The sequence below is a fragment of the Helianthus annuus genome, chromosome 15 (assembly GCF_002127325.2).
Source record: "Helianthus annuus cultivar XRQ/B chromosome 15, HanXRQr2.0-SUNRISE, whole genome shotgun sequence".
Classification (NCBI taxonomy): Eukaryota; Viridiplantae; Streptophyta; class Magnoliopsida; order Asterales; family Asteraceae; genus Helianthus; species Helianthus annuus.
In genome coordinates, this window is record NC_035447.2 from 134,363,925 (window position 1) to 134,388,097 (window position 24,173).

Sequence of the window (24,173 nt, forward strand, 5' to 3'; positions counted from 1 at the left end):
GGGATTTGAGTATTAAAAGATCCTGTATTAAAAGACTTCCGCTGTCGCCTAAATTAAGTACCACGGGATTTCCTGCCTCGCGGCTCTGGACCGGGTCAAACCGGGGCCGAGGGCCGTGACATTTATGACTTTTCAAAAAGCCAATAAGTCAATAAGTTGTTTAAAAAGCTTAGCCAAACATGCCCTTAGAAAACTTCGAAAGAAAAACATAAGACATAAAAATCAAAAAAAAAAAAAAAAAAAAAAACCGTAATCTAAGGTCTTGTTGCAAAAAGCCTCCATTCCGGGCACAAAAAACCCTCAAAGCCGCAACGTGATCAAACGGCCTTAAGTATATTGCTTCGTACTCGCCCTACACCTTGGCAAGCGCTACATTCTCGGTTAAATCTTCCCTGCGGTTCAACACGGTGACATAACACCTCTCAAAATTTGAACACTTTAGGCATAGATGCATAAACCTTCCGAGAATTAGCTCTCTTTCACGAATATTCTCACCTACACGTTCGTAGAATGTGGTCCTAATCTTGCCCCAAGTTTGAGGCCCTTCGTTGGGGAATCCTAAAACGACCCTATTCGCCAAACTTTTGGCTAACTCGATATCCTCTGCATCGGCACAACGACGTGTCATTAAAATAAGGGTTTTTTGCATATTTCCCCTTAAAAATCTATTAAATTGCATATTTACACAAGCCTAAAATAAAATTGCATATTTCCCCTCTATTAACTAATAAAATTGCAAATTTACCCATTTTGATTTAATTTATTAAAATTAAATTATATAATGACTATTTTGCCCTTAATTTTAATAAACTTCAGAAAATTCCGTATTTACCCATTTTTTAGTAGTTTTTGTCTTTTTTCGCTACTTACATCTTTTACTAAGTTTTTTTTTCGTTATTTTTCCTCACGAGCTAGATTAACAATCATAATACGAGTGACGATCAATATCATTGTCATCTTCCATCTTCATTCAATCAACCAATCAACCAAGAAAATAGAATACAATTAACTCTCACAAAAGATACAAGAATTAAATCAAATAAAACAATAAAAAACAACCTAATGTTGTTTTAGTAAATTAGTTGAACGTATTTCTTTTTGACTTTTTGTTGCACCACATGTGACTTTTGAATTCATTTACTAGCTTCCATGCTTCCAGATGTATATTATCTCTAAATGTGAATATCGCAAGAATGAATATGGATTCCAAGATGTGTATTAAATTAATTTATTAGTAGCTTCCATTAAATATGAATCAATACTAAGCTAAATATGATATGAATAATATATATGGTTTCATATCTTTGATTTACCGCACCACTGAATGAATAAATATATATGAAACAACACAATATGCAGGTCTCTTAAAACTAAGTAAGAACTAACCTCGAATCTGAGAAAGGGGACGACCCAGAAGATGAAAATGAAGAGTCATGGTATGAGCCAGGTAACTTTGAACCTGATTATTCTTCAAGACAAGATCTTTTAATTTTGAAAAAGGGTAATTTTGTCATTTTAATAGAGAAAGGGAAATATGTAATTTTCATTTAGACTTGGGTAAATATGCAATTATTAGTGTTTTCTAAGGGGAAATATGAAAAAAAAAACCAATAAAATATCCAAACAAATTCCGTTTTAAATGAAAAGTCGTTTGTCTTTACCGCAAAACTCTACTTTAATCAAATCATTATAACAAACACGTCACTAATCACCACCGCAATTAACGCCTACTTAAACTTGAAATCCAAAATACCGCCACCGTCGTCCGCCGTATCAACCACTAATCACCTGCAAATATTCCATCCGAGAGAGAGTAATAGTATCCATCAGTCAGTCACCATTATCGAGACAGTTTTCTGGCCCAGTCGCAGAAACACTCATTAAATACACACAGCTGTAACCTTACTTCCCGCCATGTGACTCCCCTACCCCACTCATCCTCCATAAACTTCCAACAATTCTCCTTCAATTCTCAAAAATCTTATTATTATCCAAAACTTGACCAATGGTTTCATCTCTTTGTCTTCACCTTCAAATCACACTATGTGTGCTACTACTATCACTCCCACGCGCCCACGTCGCGGTTGTAGATCCGGTAACCGAGCTTTCGCTGAATCTCGCCGGCGGCGAGATGTACGACGACGTTGACGACATTGGAATGGAGGACAGCGGCTATGACGGGGATGTGACCGCAGCCGTCGGTCGGAGATCTTTATTCTGGCAGAGGATGAGGTATTATATTTCGTACGGTGCACTTTCGGCCAACAGAGTGCCGTGTCCTCCACGCTCCGGCAGGTCGTATTATACTCACGATTGTTGGAGAGCTAGTGGACCGGTGCGTCCGTACACTAGAGGTTGCTCCGCCATCACTCGTTGCCGTAGGTGAAACCTGCATTTCGATATAGATTTGATACTGTACCGATTCACTGAATTGTTAGGTTAGGGTTTGAAATATTTTGGATCTGTGTCTCTATTTGTTTTGGGGGATGTGTATCAACATAATTATTGTTTTGAAAGTTGGGTTACTTTGTTGTTGATGAATTATGTTATAGTATGCGTTGTGATTTGTTTTGTTTTGTAACCCCAAATTTTGTGTTTATATGGATCTATTTATTTCATGGTTAGTCAAGAACATTGCACCATGATTTTGTTATCAAGACTTTTTGATATTTTTGTGCAATTTAAAATGTGCTGGTTTTCAAGTTTCAAACAAACGATGGTAATTAACTAGAGAAGTCTAGGGTTGTAAACCAAGAGAGGAGTTGGCTTGGCTCGTTTATCTTGATGGCTTAAATTGTTGAGCTTGAGTTTGGTTTGTAAAAAGCGCAAGTCAGCTTCGATGGCACCCACTCGAAACGGAGGGTTCTCATTGGCTAATTAATGCGGTCCACACGAGATTTTCGCACCTCACTCCACTCCATATAGTCTAAAAAACTTGAGTAAGCTTATTTATTTAAAAAAAAAATTAACTTTATATACACACATTGATGTATTTAAAACAAGAGAGTATTTTGAACATACAAGTAAGAGTTAATTACATCGTTAGTCCCTGTGGTTTATGCAAATTAACAACCTGAGGTATTAATAGTTTAAAATAACAATCAGAGGTATTAACTTTTAATTTTGTAACAAGCTAAGGTACTAACACTAACCTTCGTTTATTTTTAACTGATTTCAAGGGTATTTTTGTCTTTTTGCAAACAATAATTGATTTGTGGTATAAAATAGAAACATTGAGGGATCATTGTGTAAATCAGCTTTTTTAAAAATTACTTTAGGGACAATAATTCTACGTGGACTTCTTGTGTAATTTTAATAAAAAATTAAAAGAAGACCTGACTTGTGCACCACCAGTCCACCACCACAACAGAACTCTGCCACCACACACCACCTCCACTCTCGACATAACTTGCCACAACTATGTCCGAGTTCCGTTCGTCTCCTATCAACCACAATAATCCAAAACCCACACAATCCAAGAACTAATGGTGGACTCGATCTTAGATCCAGCATTCCAGCCTATTCTTCTTCTCCTCTGTCTCTATTTCCCTCTCTTCGTCTACCCCATATCAAGAACACCCCCACCGCAACCTAGATGTATGTATGGGTTTTTCGAGTGACATCAATGTGTTTTTCGATGGTGACTACGTTAAAAAAGGAGTAAAAGCATGACCGGATTTTTTTTCCGGCGAGAAGCGAGGGCGATGGCAAGTAGCTGAGAGGCCAGTGGGGGAAGGATGAAAACCGAGATGTAGAAGATGACTGTTTAGATGTGATTTTCTTTTTAAACATAAAGGTATATAATATTTTATTACTATTTTCTCATTTTCAAAGACAAATGTGGATCAGATTTAAATTACCTTTCAAACCGTCATAGCTAAACATATTTATCTTTGAAAAATTTTGTTATTTGTTTAGTTTATCTTTCAAAATTAATTATTGTTTGCAAAAAGACAAAAATACGTTTGAAATCAGTTAAAAATAAACGAAGGTTAGTGTTAGTACCTCTGCTTGTTAAAAAATTAAAAGTTAATACCTCAGATTGTTATTTTACACTATTAATACCTTAGGTTGTTAATTTGCATAAACCACAGGGACTAACAATGTAATTAACTCTACAAGTAATACAGAATTAATAAACTACAAAACTTATAATTAGACCTTCAATTTGAGTAGACCAACGATAGCTAAAAAGCCTAATGAACGAAGCAATGAGCCGAGCTTACCTGGGCTTAGGTTTTGTACGTTTACAAACTGAGTCAGCTCGGCTCGTCTTTTACAAACAAGCCAATTTCAATTGAGCTGCAAGCTTTGTTATCAGCCTTAAAGGGAACTTATGATTGTTATTGTTTATATTTATGATCCCGTCTTAGTTTAATTACTTGAGATGTACGTTAAGTAATTGATTCTTGACGCTATTTATGCTTGTAACATGGGTCCATTGGTAATATCCTTGTGACACCGGCGTATTTGTTGTTTTTAAGTCGGTTTTAGGAATGATTCTGAGACGTGTAATATGGGTCCATTGGTCAAACATTCATTGTTGACCATTGTACACCACCAGTCACCACTGTTAAATCAGATCTCAACACCAGCACAATAATGATTTCTGACGACCTAGGTTTTCTCACACTTTGTTCCTCTGAACTGGGTTGCGATTTTACTGACGACCTAGGTTTTCTCACACTTTGTTCCTCTGAACTGGGTTGCGATTTTACTATTTTGGTTGCGACCAATATCAACATCCCAACCTCTGACCAAGATCTAGATGCAATTTTACAGATCTGACCCGTCCTTATCAACCTCAACTCTCACCACCGCCACAATCAAACAAGAAAAGGAATAATGCGGAAGAGAGATTATAAGGCGGTGGTGGTGCTTACAGCAGTGGTCGAATGGTGGTGCTCGGGTGGCCGTTGATGGTGACGGTGGTATTCAGGTGTGTAGGTTAGGTGGTGGTGGTGTGTAGATCGTGGTGGTGGTAGTTGTGGGTGGTGGGTGTAGAGAGAGGGGAGGAGAGAGAGATAGATTGAATGTGTGAATAAAAGGGTATAAGCTTTTATATGTTTCTTTAAATAAAATTGTTTTATATAAATAAATGGCAAAAAGTCTAATCTACCCTCAAATGGGGTCAATTTGGTCATATTTAACCATGAAAATTAACTAGGTTAGAACCAAAGGACGTGATCTGGAAGAGTTCGTAAACATCGAGTACGTTTTTTGTACTTTTTAAAGGTAAAGGATATAGTTTGTAATATGGTGTCAACATAAAGGACGATTTTTGTAATTTACTTTTTAAAAAAGTAATAATATGTTTTTTTACGTTTTTAGTTGTTTTCTTATATTCTAAATCTTAAATAATTGACCGATAATAATCCATATTGATAAATTAATTGGTTAAAACTCCTAACTTGCATTTGCGTTGTCAAGAACAATCTCAATCACATAGTAATCATAGATTTATACTTGATTTACACATGATTTTCACTCGATTCGCTCTTAGGGATGTTATGTTTACCCATGTCGCTCATATGTCATAATCATCCCATATGAGTAAAATAATGTATAAAGCAAGTGTCGGTATACGATGATTATGTAAGCTGAGATCTTTTTCTCAAATAAGTCCCCCTCCAACAGCCTGACGAGTCATCCACTTAAAATGACCCTCCCTGGTGTACGCCCTTCCTTGAATTATTCGGTCATGCAATACTTGTTGAAGACAAAGATTATATTTGACAATGGAAGTGAAAGTTAGGAGTATCAGTGATTAAATTATATTTTAGGTCATTAGGTAATAGTTTGAATTATTTAAATCTTATTTCTCAAATATAAGTATACACTTTAACCAATTTGATTAGTTTCAACATCTAAAAAATTACATGATTATATACATCAGATGTTTACATATATTAATAAAAATAGAGAAAACTGATGGATAGAAAGCTAAAAAGGTACATTTGTGCGGAAAGCCTAATACAAAACCGTTTTTTTATAAAGCGGTCCGATTCCTAAACCAAATCGAGCTTTATCATCATGGAGTCAACCCGGTTTGGTGCAAACCAGAGTTCAGGCTATAAACTGGTTTAGGAGGGAAAACGTCCGAACCTATCAAATCGATTGGGATCGAGTTACAAACCGGTTTGGGACAAAAAAAAACTGGTTTTAACCGGTTTTTTACTTGTTTTCAAACGGTTCGAGGTTATAAACTGGTTTCAAAAAAATGAAACAATAAACCGGCTAAACCGGTTGCTTTGGTGGATCGATTTCAGGCCGGGAACCAGTTCGGCGGACCCAAACTGTTTTTTACACCTCAAGAAGAGAAATTCGGGAAAATATTTCACACTGTTTTCTAAATCAGTAGGATTATTGGGCCGACTAATTGATAAAGGCCCTTGGTCTAAGTCCAAACAAAATTTGATTTTAATTTGACGAGCCCCTCGGCTGTAACGAAAGGAGACTCCAAACTACATTATAAACCTGAATAGCCAAAAATATTCAGAAATAATAAAACAATTAGCAATGAGTAATATAAAGTAATAAACAAATACATTTCCACCGAGAGTTAGATATCAAGGTGAATTTAACTTTCACCTTGTCAAAATATCAAATTGTCGCTACTTTATTCAATGTAGTGAAAATAGTGGAAACTATATTTGTGATTAAAGAAAAAGACTAAGCGTGTTTCAGCTACGGTGTGGTCATGATCCTCACTCTCAGGCTGCACGGTATGGGGGTCGTCCCCATACCGTCGAGCTCCGGCGACGACAGCTACACCATCCCGCCCACCCCCGTCCCCGTCCTATCCGTCTCATAGTCGACGTTGGCGACGAAGCAAATAAGGTGGGCCCCTCTCCAAAAGTAGCCATTAGAAACTAAAAAAAAAAAACAACAAAAATGAGTGATTTAGTGAATCTTGCATATGGGTGTTGAAATTTGGAAGAAACCCTAAAAGGGTTTGAGCAAATCAAGCGTCGAAAGGTGTAAAGATTCACTAAATGAAGGGATAATGGGTGTAAAAGGTGAAATGGGAGCAGGAGAAGATGCTTACTGTACAAGTGGTTATGCAGTATGTACAACTTTGAAAATGTTTGGAAATTGTTGGAAAATGGAAGGCTTCTTTTGTGACTTGAAAGAAATGGTTAGATTTGGTACATTTGAGTTGAGGGAGTGCGAAAGGTGACGGTGGTGGTACGGTGGTGGCACGGCGGAGATGCGGCGGCGGAGCAAGCGTGGGGAAGCTGGTGAGAGGGTGTGATTTATGGGTGGAAAATTTGGAGTAAATGGGTTTTTTGGTGCTTGCTTTACTTTGTTCATTCTTTTTGCGATAAAGAATTCTTTTTAATTAATGTCCTTTTTTTGTTTGATATTCTTTTAATGGTAAAAGCTTTATGGAAAATAATATATTTTTTTAATTATATATGTTTTGATGAAAATATAGAATAAATTAAAAGGTTATTTGTTAAAAGAAAAGTAGAAGATTAAAAAAATAAAAAACATAAAAGTGGTGGAGAGGACTATGACTAGGACCATCCTCCATACCCTCTAGTTTTAGGGGATCGAGCATTCTTGGGAGGACTATGACGTGGCGCCTACGTGGCGGATCGTCCTCCCTTAGAGGACCATCACCATACCCTCTAGCCTCATTCACCATCCAACTCCACTATCCTATATGGTGTGGTTATGACCCAAACCACCATCCTAATTTTTTTAAATTTATTTTGTGTAAAATACATTTAACTAATTAAGAAAAGCGAGGTGCATGGTTGTCATAGTTTAATCCATGCGAATCGCGGTAGTTCACTAAAGAAAGGCAGTGTAGCACATCATCCACCATCTTAGATGGCAATCCATGACCTATTTCATTCTCTCCATACCATCTTGCCTCTAAAATTTTGAATTCTGACTTTTTACGTGCGATATAAAATTATCATATTAACTATTCTTATAATTTATGATATTTCTTAGATCGTTCCACACACGTGTAAATAAGAAACACATGTTATAAGTACATTTTAAATAAATACCATTTAAAATAAAATCACCATTGTTGAAAAAGGATTTGATTTTACACCTTTGATATTCCTTTAAAATCGATGCATGCATTTTGAAAGTAGGAGCATGGAATCTTAGGGGTGATTCGAGCTTCAAGCATCTCAGTTTTGATTTTAATTTAAGTTATATAACCATGGTTGTAAAATAAGGTTTCCAAGGCCGAGTACTCTCTGAGTAGTCGTTACAAGGTAGGTTGCCGAGGCGACTTTCTTCGACTCCGCCTCGGAGTTGGTCAAACGTGGTGAACCTCGGCCAGAATTGGGTCTAGTAGGTCAACTCAGGCCTAGTTTGACTTAAATAATAATAAAACCTAATTTCTATGCCCATCATATTAAAGAATGAATATCATTTTCACGTATTTTGTTATAAATATTAGTAAATTTATGCTATTTGACATATATTTAACCTTCAGAAAGTAATTTCTTTATACTTTAACATGTCCGAGTACTCCCCGAGTACTCTCCGCCTAGACCGAGTACTCTCAACTCCCCGATCAACCGACTAGGGAGCGCCTAGCGACTTTTGCAACCATGTATTTTGATTGGAGTATATAATTTTATAATAAAAGGTGCTATATTTGCTTTCTTTGTTTAACTTTTTATTCACAACGTTTTCCATGATCCATTATTATTTTTACGCTTATCTTTTATTATAGTAGCACATAATCCATTTTCTTTAACACTTATCTTTACTAATAGTAGCACTTTATAAATAAATAAATACAAAAGTATCATATTTTAAAATAGAATGAGGTATAATATTTCTTAATCTAAGCATACCGGTCTATACATTCATCTTTATTTTTAAAATAGAACTAGAAAAAGCACCCGCCGTGTTGCGGCCGGGTACACAGTTGAAAATCGAGTATTTGTTACATAAGTTTTTTCCTCAAAGTCGCATCTACAAATCACCTAGATAAAATGGTCAACCTAAAAAGTGTGTTTGCAAGTTATGCAAGTGACATCTTGTGTGTTAGTTGAATAACTTGTACAAAAGATTTTATATCTGTGTGTCTACGTTGCACACCTTCTACGCAGACCCACAAAAGTTGACTTCACCCTTCATCAGTGTTCCAACAGACTTCGACTTGGGAAAGGCATACAGATCAGATCAGGGTTATCCTCAAAATCTACATTTATAATAGATTTGTTGTTAATACAAGTAAAAGATGATAAAATCAAGGCAATGACTTTAAAGAAGAAAGCAAAGAAACATGTTGGTTATAGCGTGTGCTGGTATCGCCCTATAATTCGCATACAAATCCACGCGTCAAATAAAGGAATGAGTCAAACTTAATGTCACAAACAAAACCCATAAACCAAAAAAACAATACAAATCATAAAAATCAGCCAAATCCCCCCAAAAAAAACCTCACAAACCAAGTATAGATACCACTGTTGGCCTATCGCGTTGAATCTGATTACGATGTCCAAGATGCCCCTTCTGCACCCACCCATAAATTTACAACAAAAATGTGAACTATAAACAACAAAAATTAAACCTTGGCAACACAATCTCAACATTCAACAACAACCGTAACCGTAACCAACTTACCTCATTCCGACCCAAGTATAGCTACGTCTATCAACATCCAAAGGAACACAATGAAACGAGGCTGCACCAAAAAATAATTCAAAACCATTTCCAAGAAAAAAACATTCAAAACGAAAACAACTTATCACTCAACAACACTCACCACACCCAAGGGACACAGATATAGATTATACACCATTCCTATATTAAACCAACACAACCTATTCTGTAAAGTGAGGCACTTATTGGCTCTTCGGGCATTCACAATGCCAGTAGCTTGCTGTCTTTTCCATCGCAGCGCATTCCTTTTGAAAAGGGGGGGGGGTTGCCAACAGAAAAGGTATCTGCATCTTGGATTTTTGAGTTCAGTCGTTCCCCGTACCCCACTCCCGTACCCGTTCCCGTGCTACAGAGCATATATGCGTTAATCCATGGAAGGTCGAAGAACAGTGGCAATTTGGCTGGGTGTTATGGGGTCGCCGATACGACGAATCCTAGCCCACATTCACGACTCATGCTTTCAACAATTGTTTAGAACAAAAAGTACATGCCTAGTGATTGATTTACCTCTTCTTCTTCTTCTTCTTCTTCTTCATTTCGGCTCCTTCAAGTCTTCTTGTATCAACTTCTCAAACCACTTCCACTGTTTCTGGTAAGAAATTTCACGAATTAAATTAAATGACTATAAAATTGAAGAATATAATTTCATTTTTGTAATACTACTCGGTCATAATGAAGATTTACCACCACTTTCTCACCGCAATTTGGCCGACCAACATGATTTCCCACATCAAGGGTGGTTTGAGGCGTGGTGGCTGTAATGGTGATGGTGACGGTGGTAAGGTGGTGAAGCTAGGGTTCGTCGATCTTACTATATCTAGGCCGCCCACCACCGACACCCAACATCCCCACAACCGCCCACCACCCGAGTCACCAACCACTGTTCACCTCTTGTAACATTTGTCGGTTGTATGTTGTGCGATTTCATCTATACAACCCTTACAAATCATCATAATCATCAACAAAATTGAACATCACTTGAAAAGAACAAAGCTTGAAATAGTCAAGTTTACCTTACTCGTCGACTTTGAGTTATGTAGCGACCGGATTCCGAGCAAAACCCTCACCTACTCGTCGGAACCGGTCAAATTGTACAACCAAATCGCCGCCGTCGTTGACTGGCCCTAAACGCCGGTAACCTGCTGGGTTTTCTTAGACCGAATCCAAATCACCGTGACGTGCAGAGATGAAATCACCGTGGTCGCCTTCATTTTTCTTATGAAGCGGTGGTGTCCTTTTATGTAGCAAGCACGCATACAGATGGTACAAAAAGAGTACTCTTCTAAGCATAAAACATCATTTAAGAATCAGGTACAAATATCTAATGCTCAAAGTTGTTGCAAATTAGAAGTATATATAATGAGGTATATATTTCTTAATAACCGTACCAGCCTATATATTCATCTTTATTCATCCTTATTTAATCGGTAGTTTATTGAATAGTATAAAATCTCAACAACCAACGCCAGACCTTTAGAACTTTAGTGGCTCCTTATCCGGTTAACCAACTTACTCCTTTTTTTTATTTCATTAAACACTATTATCCTACTTGTAGGTTTTTTACTTGACTAACTTTAATCCACACATAAATAATATATTTATGGCACACATATAAAAGCCTACAAAACAAGCAAAGTTGTGGGTTTAGGTTCAGGTTTTTAAACAAGTCTTCTAAAAAGGTAATTTGATTCGTGTTAAAATGGTCAGATCAAAATTAGCTCAAGTTGAATGAAGAATTAACGGTTTTAGAGTTTAAAAAGTATCAAAATGAGTGCATTCGCGAATTTCATTATATGGTGGCCAATGCAGGGAACAAACATCGACACACGGCAAGGGGTTGGTTGGTGGAGGTGACGACAATGGTTTGGTTAGTGGAGGTGACAGCAACGGTTGTGGTGGTAGCAATGATGGTGGTGGTGGTATAAGGTGGGTTTAATTGGACATGTCCTAAGTTAGCAAATTATATATGAATGACTCGTTTTACTTCACTAACTTTAATCCACAGATAAATATATGGCACACATATAAGACTGACAAAACAAGCTAAGCAGTGAGTTTTGGTCCGGGTTTTTAAACAAGTCTTCTAAAAACGTAATTTGATTCGTGTTAAAATGGTATAATTAAAATAAGCTCAAATTGAATGAAGAATGAACGATTTTAGAGTTTAAAAAGTATCAAAATGAGTGCAACCCCGAATTTCTTTATATGGTGGCCGGTGGCGATGGCGGGACATAAACATTGACACACGACAAGGGGTTGGTTGGTGGCTTTCACAGCTAGCGTCACAGTATTGGTTAATCGTTTTAGTCAAATTATCATATGCCTCTTTTGTTTGTTTAAAATTACTTGACAGGTAATTAGTATGTTTCTTTAGTTCTTTAAACTGTTCATCCTTTTCAATGCATGTTTTGCACTGTTCCATGCATTTTTGTTTAAATCTTTCATCTTTTTCAGCACAGGCTTTGCATGGTTCTGTGCACTTTTTGCATTGAAGTTCAGACTCCACTTTCTCAATTTCATCTTTCTTACTAACTGACTCAACCTTTTTTCTGTCTCAGACTTTTTCTCTACCTCTTTGGCTTTGTTCATCATAGCTTTGTCTGCAATATCAGCCAGGTTTTCTGCAGTCATCTCTTTTGACACATCAATAATTTCTTCCACAGTTTCTTTCTTTTCTCCTTCATGCTGCATGCTACTGTAGATTTGATTGCTGAAGAAACCTGCAAAAGAATTAAACATGTGATGGGGAATGATAGATCTAAATGCATCGTGTAATATTTCGTGTCAATCATCTTCATAAGGTATATCGTCAAAATAAATTTCTCCTTCATCTTCAACCACTTCTTTAACCGTCGGTTCTGGCTCTTCGATAATTCTGCTAACATCGCACAACCTTCGCTTTTCGGAATGTATTTATTCCAATTAAACCCTCATCCTCCTAGGTCACTACCAAAGCCATATTCTTTTCTTTAAATGAACCGTCTTCGGTATGGATAGGCCTTGATGCGCTCGGTGGATGTTGCGACATTTTGTGATATATAGCTTTCTTATAGTAGTCGTCGCCGAATGGGTAGTTGTTGCCCTGCACTTCTCGATTTGGGCATTCCCTCTTGAAATGTCCTCGTTCCTTACACTTAAAGCAAGTAACTTTCGATTTATCAAAACCAAGTTTTGAATCAGGACCAGCCAACATGATTTCCCACATCAAGGGTGGTTTGAGGCGTGGTGGCTGTAATGGTGATGGTGATCGTGACGGTGGTAAGGCGGTGAAGCTAGGGTTCGTCGATCTTACCATATCTAGGCCGCCCACCACCGACACCCAACATCCCCACAACCGCCCACCACCCGAGTCACCAACCACTGTTCACCTCTTGTAACATTTGTGTTGTATGTTGTGCGATTTCATCTATACAACCCATACAAATCATCATAATCATCAACAAAATTGAACATCACTTGAAAAGAACAAAGCTTGAAATAGTCAGGTTTACCTTACTCGTCGACTTTGAGTTATGTAGCGACCGGATTCCGAGCAAAACCCTCACCTACTCGTCGGAACAGGTCAAATTGTACAACCAAATCGCCGCCGTCGTTGACTGGCCCTAGACGCCGGTAACCTGCTGGGTTTTCTCAGACCGAATCCAAATCACCGTGATGTGCAGAGATGAAATCACCGTGGCCGCCTTCATTTTTCTTATGAAGCGGTGGTGTCCTTTTATGTAGCAAGCACGCATACAGAGGGTACAAAAAGAGTACTACTCTTATAAGCATAAAACATCATTTAAGAATCAGGTACAAATACCTAATGCTCAAAGTTGTTGCAAATTAGAAGTATATATAATGAGGTATATATTTCTTAATAACCATATCGGCCTATATATTCATCTTTGTTCATCCTTATTTAATCGGTAGTTTATTGAATAGTATAAAATCTCAACAACCAATGCCAGACCTTTAGAACTTTAGTGGCTCCTTATCCGGTTAACCAACTTGCTCCTATTTTTATTTCCTTAAACACTATTAGCCTACTTGTAGTTTTTTACTTGATTAACTTTAATCCACACATAAATAATATATTTATGGCACACATATAAAAGCCTACAAAACAAGCAAAGTTGTGGGTTTAGGTTCAGGTTTTTAAACAAGTTTTCTAAAAAGGTAATTTGATTCGTGTTAAAATGGTCAGATCAAAATTAGCTCAAGTTGAATGAAGAATTAACGGTTTTAGAGTTTAAAAAGTATCAAAATGAGTGCGTTCGCGAATTTCATTATATGGTGGCCAATGCAGGGAACAAACTCCGACACACGGCAAGGGGTTGGTTGGTGGAGGTGACGACAATGGTTTGGTTAGTGGAGGTGACAACAACGGTTATGGTGGTAGCAATGATGGTGGTGGTGGCATAAGGTGGGTTTAATCGGACATGTCCTAAGTTAGCAAATTATATATGAATGACTCGTTTTACTTCACTAACTTTAATCCACACATAAATATATGGCACACATATAAGACTGACAAAACAAGCTAAGCTGTGAGTTTAGGTCCGGTTTTTTAAACAAGTCTTCTAAAAATGTAATTTGATTCATGTTAAAATGGTATAATTAAAATAAGCTCAAGCTGAATGAAGAATGAACGGTTTTAGAGTTTAAAAAGTATCAAAATGAGTGCAACCCCGAATTTCTTTATATGGTGGCCGGTGGCGATGGCGGGACATAAACATTGACACACGACAAGGGGTTGGTTGGTGGCTTTCACAGCTAGCATCACAGTATTGGTTATTCGTTTTAGTCAATTTATCATATGCCTCTTTTGTTTGTTTAAAATCACATGACAGGTAATTAGTACGTTTCTTTAGTTCTTTAAACTGTTCATCCTTTTCAATGCATGTTTTGCACTGTTCCATGCATTTTTGTTTGAAACCTTCATCTTTTTCAGCAAAGGCTTTGCATGGTTCTGTGCACTTTTTGCATTGAAGTTCGGACTCCACTTTCTCAATTTCATCTTTCTTACTAATGGACTCAACCTTTTTTCTGTCTCAGACTTTTTCTCTACCTCTTTGGCTTTGTTCATCATAGCTTTGTCTGCAATATCAGCCAGGTTTTCTGTTGTCATCTCTTTTGACACGTCAATAATTTCTTCCACAGTTTCTTTCTTTTCTCCTTCATGCTGCATGCTACTGTAGCTTTGATTGCTGAAGAAACCTGCAAAAGAATTGAACATGTGATGGGGAATGATAGATGTAAACGTATCATGTAATATTTCATGTGAATCATCTTCATAAGGTATATCGTCAAATCAAATTTCTCCTTCATCTTCAACCACTTCTTCAACCGTCGGTTCTGGCTCTTCGATAATTCTGCTAACATCATACGACCTTCGCTTTTCGGAATGTATTTATTCCAATTAAACCCCTCATCCTCCTAGGTCACTACCAAAGTCTTATTCTTTTCTTTAAATGAACCGTCTTCGATATGGATAGGCCTTGATGCGCTCGGTGGATGTTGCGACATTTTGTGATATATAGCTTTCTTATAGTAGTCGTCGCCGAACGGGTTGTTGTTGCCCTGCACTTCTCGATTTGGGCATTCCCTCTTGAAATGTCCTCGTTCCTTACACTTAAAGCAAGTAACTTTTGATTTATCAAAACCAAGTTTTGAATCAGGACCAACCAAACTGTTTCCCCCGTTATCTCCATGAACCGTTGCGCCCGTCTAACAATACGCGCCATGCACCACTTTATATCTATCAACTCTAACTCCTCTGGATCAATCTGGTCGTAGTCTTCCTTAGTCATATTAGGGTTACTGTTGGTGCATATGTCTGTCGACTTCGTCTTGTATCGAGTCTTGTTTCTAGATTGGATAGAATGGAGCTCGGTAGGCTTAGATAATAGGGTTTTAGAGATATTAGCCAGTTCGCATGAATTGGGAATGGCCAATTCGTATGAAATGGACTTTTTCCATTTCGCACGAAATGGATCTTGGCCATTCCACACGAACTGGCAACCCCTATATATAGCTGAGCTTTGTCATTCATTTGTAACGATTCTGATTCCGGTGCCGAGGTGCTGCCGAAGTGTCTCCAGCCTGTAAAACGTTGGTATATCAATATACAAGACAATTAAAGTGTATATCAAGCTGATTCAACCTCAATACGTCTGTTTCCGCCTCTTGTATTGATCAAAAACTCTTCTGAACGACTCGTTTGGTCGTGCAAATGATCCTACAAGTGGTATCAGAGCTCAGGAGGAAGAGTTCTTACCGATTCAGCTTGATTTCATCATCAATTTCTGATTTCTACTCATTTTCTTCACATTTTTCAAAATTAACCAAGTTTTTATGGATAAAATGGATTGATTTTCACATATTACGTGCGAAACACTGTTTTAACAAACCCTTGAAAGAATCAGAGTTAAAATCGACCTAAAACTTGATCAATTTTGTAAAAATCCGGCCGATTGGGTGACATCAGCATCATTTCGTACGAATTGTGTATCAGGTCGTGTGAAACATTGTTCCATTTCGCACGAATTAGATTTATTTGACTCATTTCGTTTGAAAATCTGTTTAATTCGCACGAATTGATACATTTTGGCCCAGGTCTTACGGATTGGACTCCATTTCGCCCCAGATCATCCAATTCGCTTGTAAAGGGTTCAATTCGTTTGTAATACATTCCAATTCGCACGAAGTGGGTAAAAAGGTTCCAGTTCATTTGAGATTATCCCAGTTTGTGTGAAACTAGGGTCCATTTCGTTTAAAGAGGTCCATTTCACTTGAAAGTGTCAGGTCCTACCAAATTCAATTCGTTTGAGGAGTTCAGTTCGTTTTAATTATCCAGTACGTTTGAAACTCAAAGTTTGTGAAATTTTTACCGAATCATGGAAAACGAATTCTACAGTGCGTTTGCTACTGCCCTGGGTACTCCTGTTACTGTTGCTCAGAGCGTGAACATGGAAAATGAAACAGGAACTTTGCAAAAACCCCCAAAGTTGATGGGCATTGAAGAATATCATAGTTGGAAAGAACGTTACGAGAATTGGGTTCAAGCAAATCATCTAAGGTCTTGGGAGTGTATTGAAACTAAGTATAATAGACCACTTTCTGGTTTGGGAGTTGCAAAGATTATCTCGGAATTTTCAGATCAAGAGAGAGATATGTACAAGGCAGAAAAAATGATGGTCAGTTTGCTTCAACAAACTGTGAAAGAAGATATTTTCATATTACTTCAACATGATGGAAGTGCACGTTTGATTTGGGATGCACTTCGCACAAAATTCGAAGGAAGTGCAAAGATGATCAAGAGTAAAAAATCATTATTGAAGAAGGAATTTGAATTGTTTTCAAGTGTGCCTGGTGAAACTACAAAGACTCTCATTGAGAGATATTGTCATCTAGTGCGATCAATGTCTCGATTGGAGATTACTAAAACTCCATAGGAATGGGTTGAGAAATTAGCCGATGCTTTACCTCAAAAAGAATGGGGTACATACCTCATGATTTTGAAGAATACCAGTGAATATAGTAGATTGTCGATTGCACAATTCATTGAGAAACTTGAGGGACAAGATCTTGAACAACAAAAGATTGCTAGAATGAATAATTCAAGCGGTCAACAAGACATCAAGATGTACTACAAAGGTAATGTTCAAAATGTTGAAGCAAGTCCGAAGATCCAAACCGCTTTCAGTGCAAAGAACTCATCCGGATCACTCAATTAAAGCTCAAATAACAACAGTGGATTTTCTTCATATCCAAGTGTTAATCCAAATGTTTCAACTTCAAATCATCAGTTTCAAAGTTCAAACAACAGTAATGGCCATGTGTTACAATGCAACATTGCGTTGCATCTTCAGAACGGTCAAAATTTCTGTGAAGAAGTCGCTAAAGGTCATATGGCATTACTAGTTACAGTGTTAGAATCTTATGAGGGTTTGGTTGCAGGAAGGATCGGAAATCCTATGTTGACAAAAAAGGATTACGATCAGATCGATGCTGAGGAGATGGAGCTTATGGATATTAAGTGGTGTTTAGCGAGTGTGTTGAGGAGAGCTGAGAAATTTAAGCAGATTACAGGAAGAGATGACTTTCGTGATGCTAATGTTTCTACTTTAGGTTTTGATAAATCTAAAGTTACTTATTTTCGATGCAGGGAAAAAGGACATTTCAAGAGGGAATGTAACAATCGAGAAGCAAGTGGAGCTCAGAATCCGTTCGGGAATAATGATTATTATCGGAAAGCTATATATCAACAAGTTGCTCGACAACCGTCATCATCCCATGCTATTGAAGATTGAAAAGAAGAAAGCTTATCTAGTTAATCAAGATGATGAAAGAGTGCCTGAAGGTTTTAGCTGGGACAAATATATTCCGGCTGATTCAAAGTTTAGAGCATTCATTGCACAAATAGTTCAAGAACCAGAGTTGATGAAAGAGTGGATGGATGTGCTTGCAGATGATAAGAAAAGCCAAGATGGAGAGTCTGTTTCTTCAGAGAATAGTTCAGAAAAGACACAAGTCTTTGATCAATCATCAACTGATATTAGCGATGATGAGGAAGACATTAATCAAATTAACATTGGCAAAACTTATTTATCTCCTGAAAGTTTCAAATTTTATTTTGCATATAAATTGGAGAAGCTAAAGGAGAGACAAGCAGCCAAAGAAAAGAAAGAAGTAAAATGTGAGAATGTTGCTTAGGAAGATAAAAATGATCAGAGTGAAGGTGTTAAAGTTGTTGAAAAGATTGTAGAGGTCACTAAACCTTGTCTGAAATGCTTGGAACCATGCAAATATTGTGAAGAAAAAGACAAGAAATATAGTGAGCTCGATGAGATGAAAAAAAAAACTATTGTTCGATGTCAAGTACGTGAAAGAGTCATATGATGTGTTGAACAGAACGGTGAATAATTTGGAAAAGACAAACTCTGAAAGGGAAGATGCTTTGACTATGATGAATGCAACAATGATGTCTAAGCAGAAAGAAATCAATCACTATATTGAAGAGTGTGCAAAGTTAAAACAGGAATTGGAAACTGAAAACATTGAAAATGAAAGAATCAGACGATTGCTGCAAAGTTATTCAAGTTCTGATTATTTGATTGATAGAATTTATCCTACTGTTGCAGGTTTTGAAGTATTTCAAGATAAGAAGACGAAAGAGAAGGATACTGGTAAGAAACAAAGTGTCAGTTATAACAAGTGTCCGCCTCCGATATGGGAAGGTTATTCTCCCAGAAAACCTGATGTGCGTTAGGTGTAATGTATTTAAGGTATATATTTTAAGCCCTTTTTACACTTTTTAGCCAAGTTTTAAATTTATAAAACACGATATTTACTAACACTAAACACACATATGGGCAAGTGCACCCATCGTGGACGTAGTATAGTGTTGGCAAGATACCAAGGTCGTCCAAGGACACAAGAGCTTTTAGTACCGATTTATCCTCAACGTCTAATCAAATCAAAATGTTAGAAAAAAGATTTTAAACTAAGAAAATTAAACTAACTAAAATGCTGAAAAACAAAATAAAAGTAAAAACAGATAGACAAGATGAATCACTTGGATCCGACTCGTGTGTTAGTGTAACCTTTGATTATTTTCGCACTTTTGCACTTATTTAAGAGGTTATCTTAGTTATTGTAGTAGGCCCCTCTTTTGAAGGTGACATTACCCTCAACCCAGTAGTTTGAGTCAGCAAGGATACAATCCTAAAGGGTCGGATTATTGAAAGATAATTAATTAAGTTATTAATGCATAATGTGGTAGGCCCCTCTTTTGAAGGCGACGTTACCCTCGGCTAAGTAGTCTGAGTTAGCAGGGATACAGTCCTAAGTAGTCGGGTTAAAGTTTTAATAGTAGTTTAACTTATGAGGGGGTCAAAGAGTTTGGACCCCAGCCATCCAATACCTTTGGGTATTGAAGGAGGTCCTACTAAATTTGACCCAGGTCCTTGCAGGATCTATACACTGAACAATGGCAAGACTCTTACCAAACCGTTCCCTTAACCCCCGACCAGGTAGCCAACATACCTCCATATGGACCGTGGAGATATGAATGGTGAAAATTTTTTATTTTATATAGACAGTAAAATAATGCCAAGACACCACGGATAAACGATAAGGAAGAATCACCTTCAACATAAGAAACTAGTAATTAAAGTCATTAATACAAAACCAATTAAAAAGTGCAAAAGATTAAAAATAAAAAGTATTACACTAAACACTTGTCTTCACTAAGTGATGTAAGAGACTTAGGCAAACATGGCCTTTGATTGTCAAGAACTCTTACGATCAATCTTGGATCCCGAGACGACTCACACACTCTATGATGGACAATGGATGATGGTGGTGGATGATGGTGTTATGGTGGTGGTGGGTGGTGGGTGAAGTGTGAGAGAGGTGGTGTGCCAAGGGATGAGTTGAAATGGCTCCAAGCACTCCTATTTATAGGCTGAACAGAAGCCTGGGCACGGCCCCGTGTCCGCTGGGCACGGCCCCGTGCCTGTCTGACACTCGCTTTCTTCATTAATTATAATTCGCAATTACAATAAATTTGCCTGCAGCACTCTGACCACGCCCCCGTGTCCGCTGGGCACGGCCCGGTGGTGGGCAGTAGAAGCTTCTATAGGTTTGTCTTTTCTGCTGCTTCTTGGGCACGGCCCCGTGCTCGCTGAGCACGGGGCGTGTTTAGTCTTCTGACTTCTTTGTTTTGCTTGGGGAGATGCTGTCGGGAGGGTCGGCATATCATTTTTGTTCCTTTTCTTGTAATTATGTTAGATTTTGCTGTCTTTTTGCTTCTTTTGTTATTTTGAGCTCATTTAATCCTGAAAATACAAAAGGAAGACAAAAGCATACTTTTTCCAACATTAGTACTAAAAAGGGTTAGTTTTAAGCCATTATTGATGTAATTTATATGTTGCATTTTGTGCACATCAAAACTAAATGAGGAACAAGTCAAAAAGGTTGTCAATATAAAGTTAGAGTCTGAAACAACTGATGAGTTGCCAGATAACATTGACGTCACGTTCACATCGTCTGACACCAATCATGAGTCTGAGTTAATAAAGAAAGTGGTCGATCAGGTGTTGGATAAAGATGAGGAGTCAGAGTCAAAATCCGAATCCGAGAGTTCGAGTTCATCAGTTGACAGTCCAAAATCGTCGGTCAAAAGGGTTTATAATAAAGAATTTCTGTTATAAAAAAAATAATTTGAATAATGAACCAATCAAAGTAGCATATACTTTGAATGATTCAGACAAATTATATTCTGAGGAGGAATTTCCAATAAGAGGTGTTAAAATTGAAATGATCAACAAAGTTTTCAAATTAACAGAAATTAATATTTATGAAATAAAAGATGTAAATCTTACTGAAAAACCTAAAAAATGCACCTCAAGAGTTCAACAAAGGTTAAACAAGAAAAAGGGTTACAGTTCTGGTTCTGGTTTTCAAAAGAAATCAAACCATAACAGTAATTTCAAAAAGAAAGGTTTAGGTTTTACTTCACCCGAAAATCATAAAAATGAGAAAATTCCTAAAACAAAAACAGTATTTGTTTCAGGGTCAAGTTCTGAAGAAGGGAAGAAAAGCTCATTCTGGAAGTAGTCAAACAAAGCATTTCTTGCAGAAAAACAAAAGTTTGAAAGGAATGGAGCTAATTACAAAAAGGAAACAAGAACCTGTTACCGATGTCAAGAAGTTGGTCACATCGCCTGGAATTGTCCAAAGGCAACCAACACAAAACAGGAAGTTGTTTCTAAACTCAAAGAAAAAGTTGTTGATAAAACTGAACCATCAACTGAAAAATTCAAAGTGTTTAAAAACTCAACATATGAAGTTGGTGAGAGTTCGAAAAGGTTTTACAAAAGAAGGGTGAATCTTAACAACCAAACATGGGTTGCTAAGAAAACAGATGTGAAATCTGGCAATGAATCTGACTCGTCAAATTCAGAGGAGCCACAAGTTGAGGTAAAAAGAGAAAACTCAGTTCCGCCAATAGATGATGTTAACTTTCCACCATTGCGAACTGAAAATTTAAAATCAAAAGTTGGTAAAGTGGAGATCTCGAATCAATTCTATTCTGAAAAGAAATAATTTTATGTCGAAAAAGCATTTAATGGAAAAGTGAAAAATATTTTTGGGAAAATGGTCGATGGAAGGGCCAAAGGGGTAAAACAATTTTATGAAGCAAAAAGAAATGTTCAAACCCCAAGTGAAACTGAAAAAGTCACACCCAAAGCTGGTCAGGCTTGGGTGTGTGTATTTTTTGCTTGAAAATCCTGACTTGCCAGATGGTATGGTTGAAAATTGGGTAATCGTGGAGCATGAATCGGCATCTTTCTCAAAATTGAAAATTGTCATATTTTGATTTACAAATGGTATGGTTGATAAGTGAATCTACAAGTGGTTGAAAAAGGAGTTTTCACCTACAAGTGGTTAATCAAGGTCATTAAGTTGAACTTGATTTAACTTTCATACAAATGGTTGAGAAAACAAAGTGAAGAATTTTTTCCCCAATCTTACAAGTGGTTTGTGAAAACAACAAAACTTATTTTCCGGAAAAACCATTTTGATTAAAACAAACTTAAGTGTTTTGAAATTATAATGGGAAAATAGTTTGTTGTCAGGGGGAGTTCTGATTGTTTATGCCAAGTGAATGGAGATTTGAAGCAATTCACAACAGTTTGTCAAATTTTTCTTTAAATGGTTTTGAATTTTAGGGGGAGTAAGAAATTTCAGAAAATCCAAAAACATTAGAAAATTTGAAAATGTCAAAAACATTGAAAAAAAATCCAAAAATGAGTTTTGTTGTGAAAAAGATGAAATGATAGTACATCAGTGGACTATCACAACACACTAAAGAATTGGAAAGTCAAATGTGATAAACGATCTCACTGATGATATGTCAGTAGGTTTTTATACATTCAGTAGATTGTTTTCGAGATATAAACCTAAATATCATTACTTACTTATCTCGTGGGGAACATCTCTCGGATATATAGGTAACCCCTGAAATCTTGTTTGAAAGATTTTTCTATTTCTGACATACTAGGTCTTTGTGCGTGACGATATCTGGGGTATTATACCAGGACTTCTGATTTTGCGGAAACAATAGCCTAGTCCTCGTATAATGCTCTGCACTGCTTTAATCTTAAAGCCTACCCTCAGCATAAAAAATGATGAAACATTGAAAAATGCTAATCATGTGCTGTTGAAGAAAAGATCCCCAAACGGGACACACCTAAAGACGAGCCATCATCTCTTTGTCTGAATGGAAGTTCTAACCTGAGCTCTCATGGTCTCGCATTGCCCGTTTACAGATATCATTAGTGTACATTCACCTGTAAGACTGAATATAGAAGTCTGGATACGGGAGTATATTCTGAGGTGGGACACGCAAATAAGTTTAAGTCAATTAAAACACTAAACTCGTATCTCGAAACAATTGAACTTTGTGTGAAAATTTAAGTGGATCAGTATACTGACAATCTACGTGAATCGTTTAGAACTTAAAATGTTTCAAGCTTAACGGTGTTGGTGATTTGTCTCATAAACTTATATGATCCTCTTACACAAACTCACAAAAATATTGTCTGTAAATATTTCTTTATTGCTTTTCATTAAAAACAAAACCCAAAAAGAGTTTAAATGTGTTTTAGCATAAAAGTTTTTGAAAAAACCAAAAAGATTTTATTTCATCTTATTTTTCGACAACTGATGATTGAAAAGCTGATTTTCAAAATTACAAATGCTAAACATGATGAACAGAGGTTTGGGAGAGTTTGTTTTAAAATAAAAATTGTTATAAATAAATCTACCCAAAAGTAGAATGTTGATGTTGAATGATTTCTACCAGTGATTTCTAAATTTGTCAAATTGTTAAATTTGTGAAATTTATTTTGAGGTAGTGCTTATGCAAATAGTGAATTCCAGACTGCGATCCCAGCTTATCGAAAGGGGGAGTCTGAGGACATAAGAGCCAGGTACAGATTTTAGATCAACATCCAAGGGGAGTTTGAAGATTGAAGCTTGAAGATTGTAAGATCAACATTCAAGGGGGAGTATAGATGCTGATAAAGAGAAGATAGAGATAGGATGCTTACATTGTCAGATACTTTGGAGAAAGCACGAGAAGACTGAACAAGACTGAAGACTTGTCATGCTGAAGACTCGACACCTAAGACTTCGTCAACATCCAAGGGGGAGTCTGTTGGTGCATATGTCTGTCGACTTCGTCTTGTATCGAGTCTTGTTTCTAGATTGGATAGAATGGATCTCGGTAGGCTAGATAATAGGGTTTTAGAGATATTTGGCCAGTTCGCACGAATTGGGAAAGGCCAATTCGTACGAAATGGACTTTGTCCATTTCGCACGAAATGGATCTTGGCCATTCCACACGAACTGGCAACCCCTATATATAGCTGAGCTTTGCCATTCATTTGTAACGATTCTGATTCTGGTGCCGAGGTGCTGCCGAAGTGTCTCCAGCCTGTAAAACGTTGTTATATCAATATACAAGACAATTAAAG

At 37.1% G+C, this 24,173-nt stretch overlaps 2 protein-coding genes across 2 annotated transcripts; one reads left to right on the top strand and one right to left on the bottom strand.

Moving 5' to 3' along the window:
- The first annotated feature begins 1,797 nt into the window (after nt 1-1,797).
- On the top strand, nt 1,798-2,581 carry LOC110914220 (protein RALF-like 34). The gene has a single exon (XM_022159027.2). The coding sequence runs from the start codon at nt 2,006-2,008 to the stop codon at nt 2,384-2,386; it is 381 nt and encodes a 126-aa protein (XP_022014719.1). The 5' UTR covers nt 1,798-2,005; the 3' UTR covers nt 2,387-2,581.
- A 3,924-nt stretch (nt 2,582-6,505) lies between these two features.
- On the bottom strand, nt 6,506-10,181 carry LOC110914221. The gene is made up of 3 exons (XM_022159028.1): nt 10,153-10,181; nt 7,049-7,334; nt 6,506-6,872 (listed from the first exon to the last, which is right to left on the bottom strand). The coding sequence occupies exons 1-3, from the start codon at nt 10,179-10,181 to the stop codon at nt 6,714-6,716; spliced, it is 474 nt and encodes a 157-aa protein (XP_022014720.1). The 3' UTR covers nt 6,506-6,713.
- Nucleotides 10,182-24,173: the final 13,992 nt, after the last annotated feature.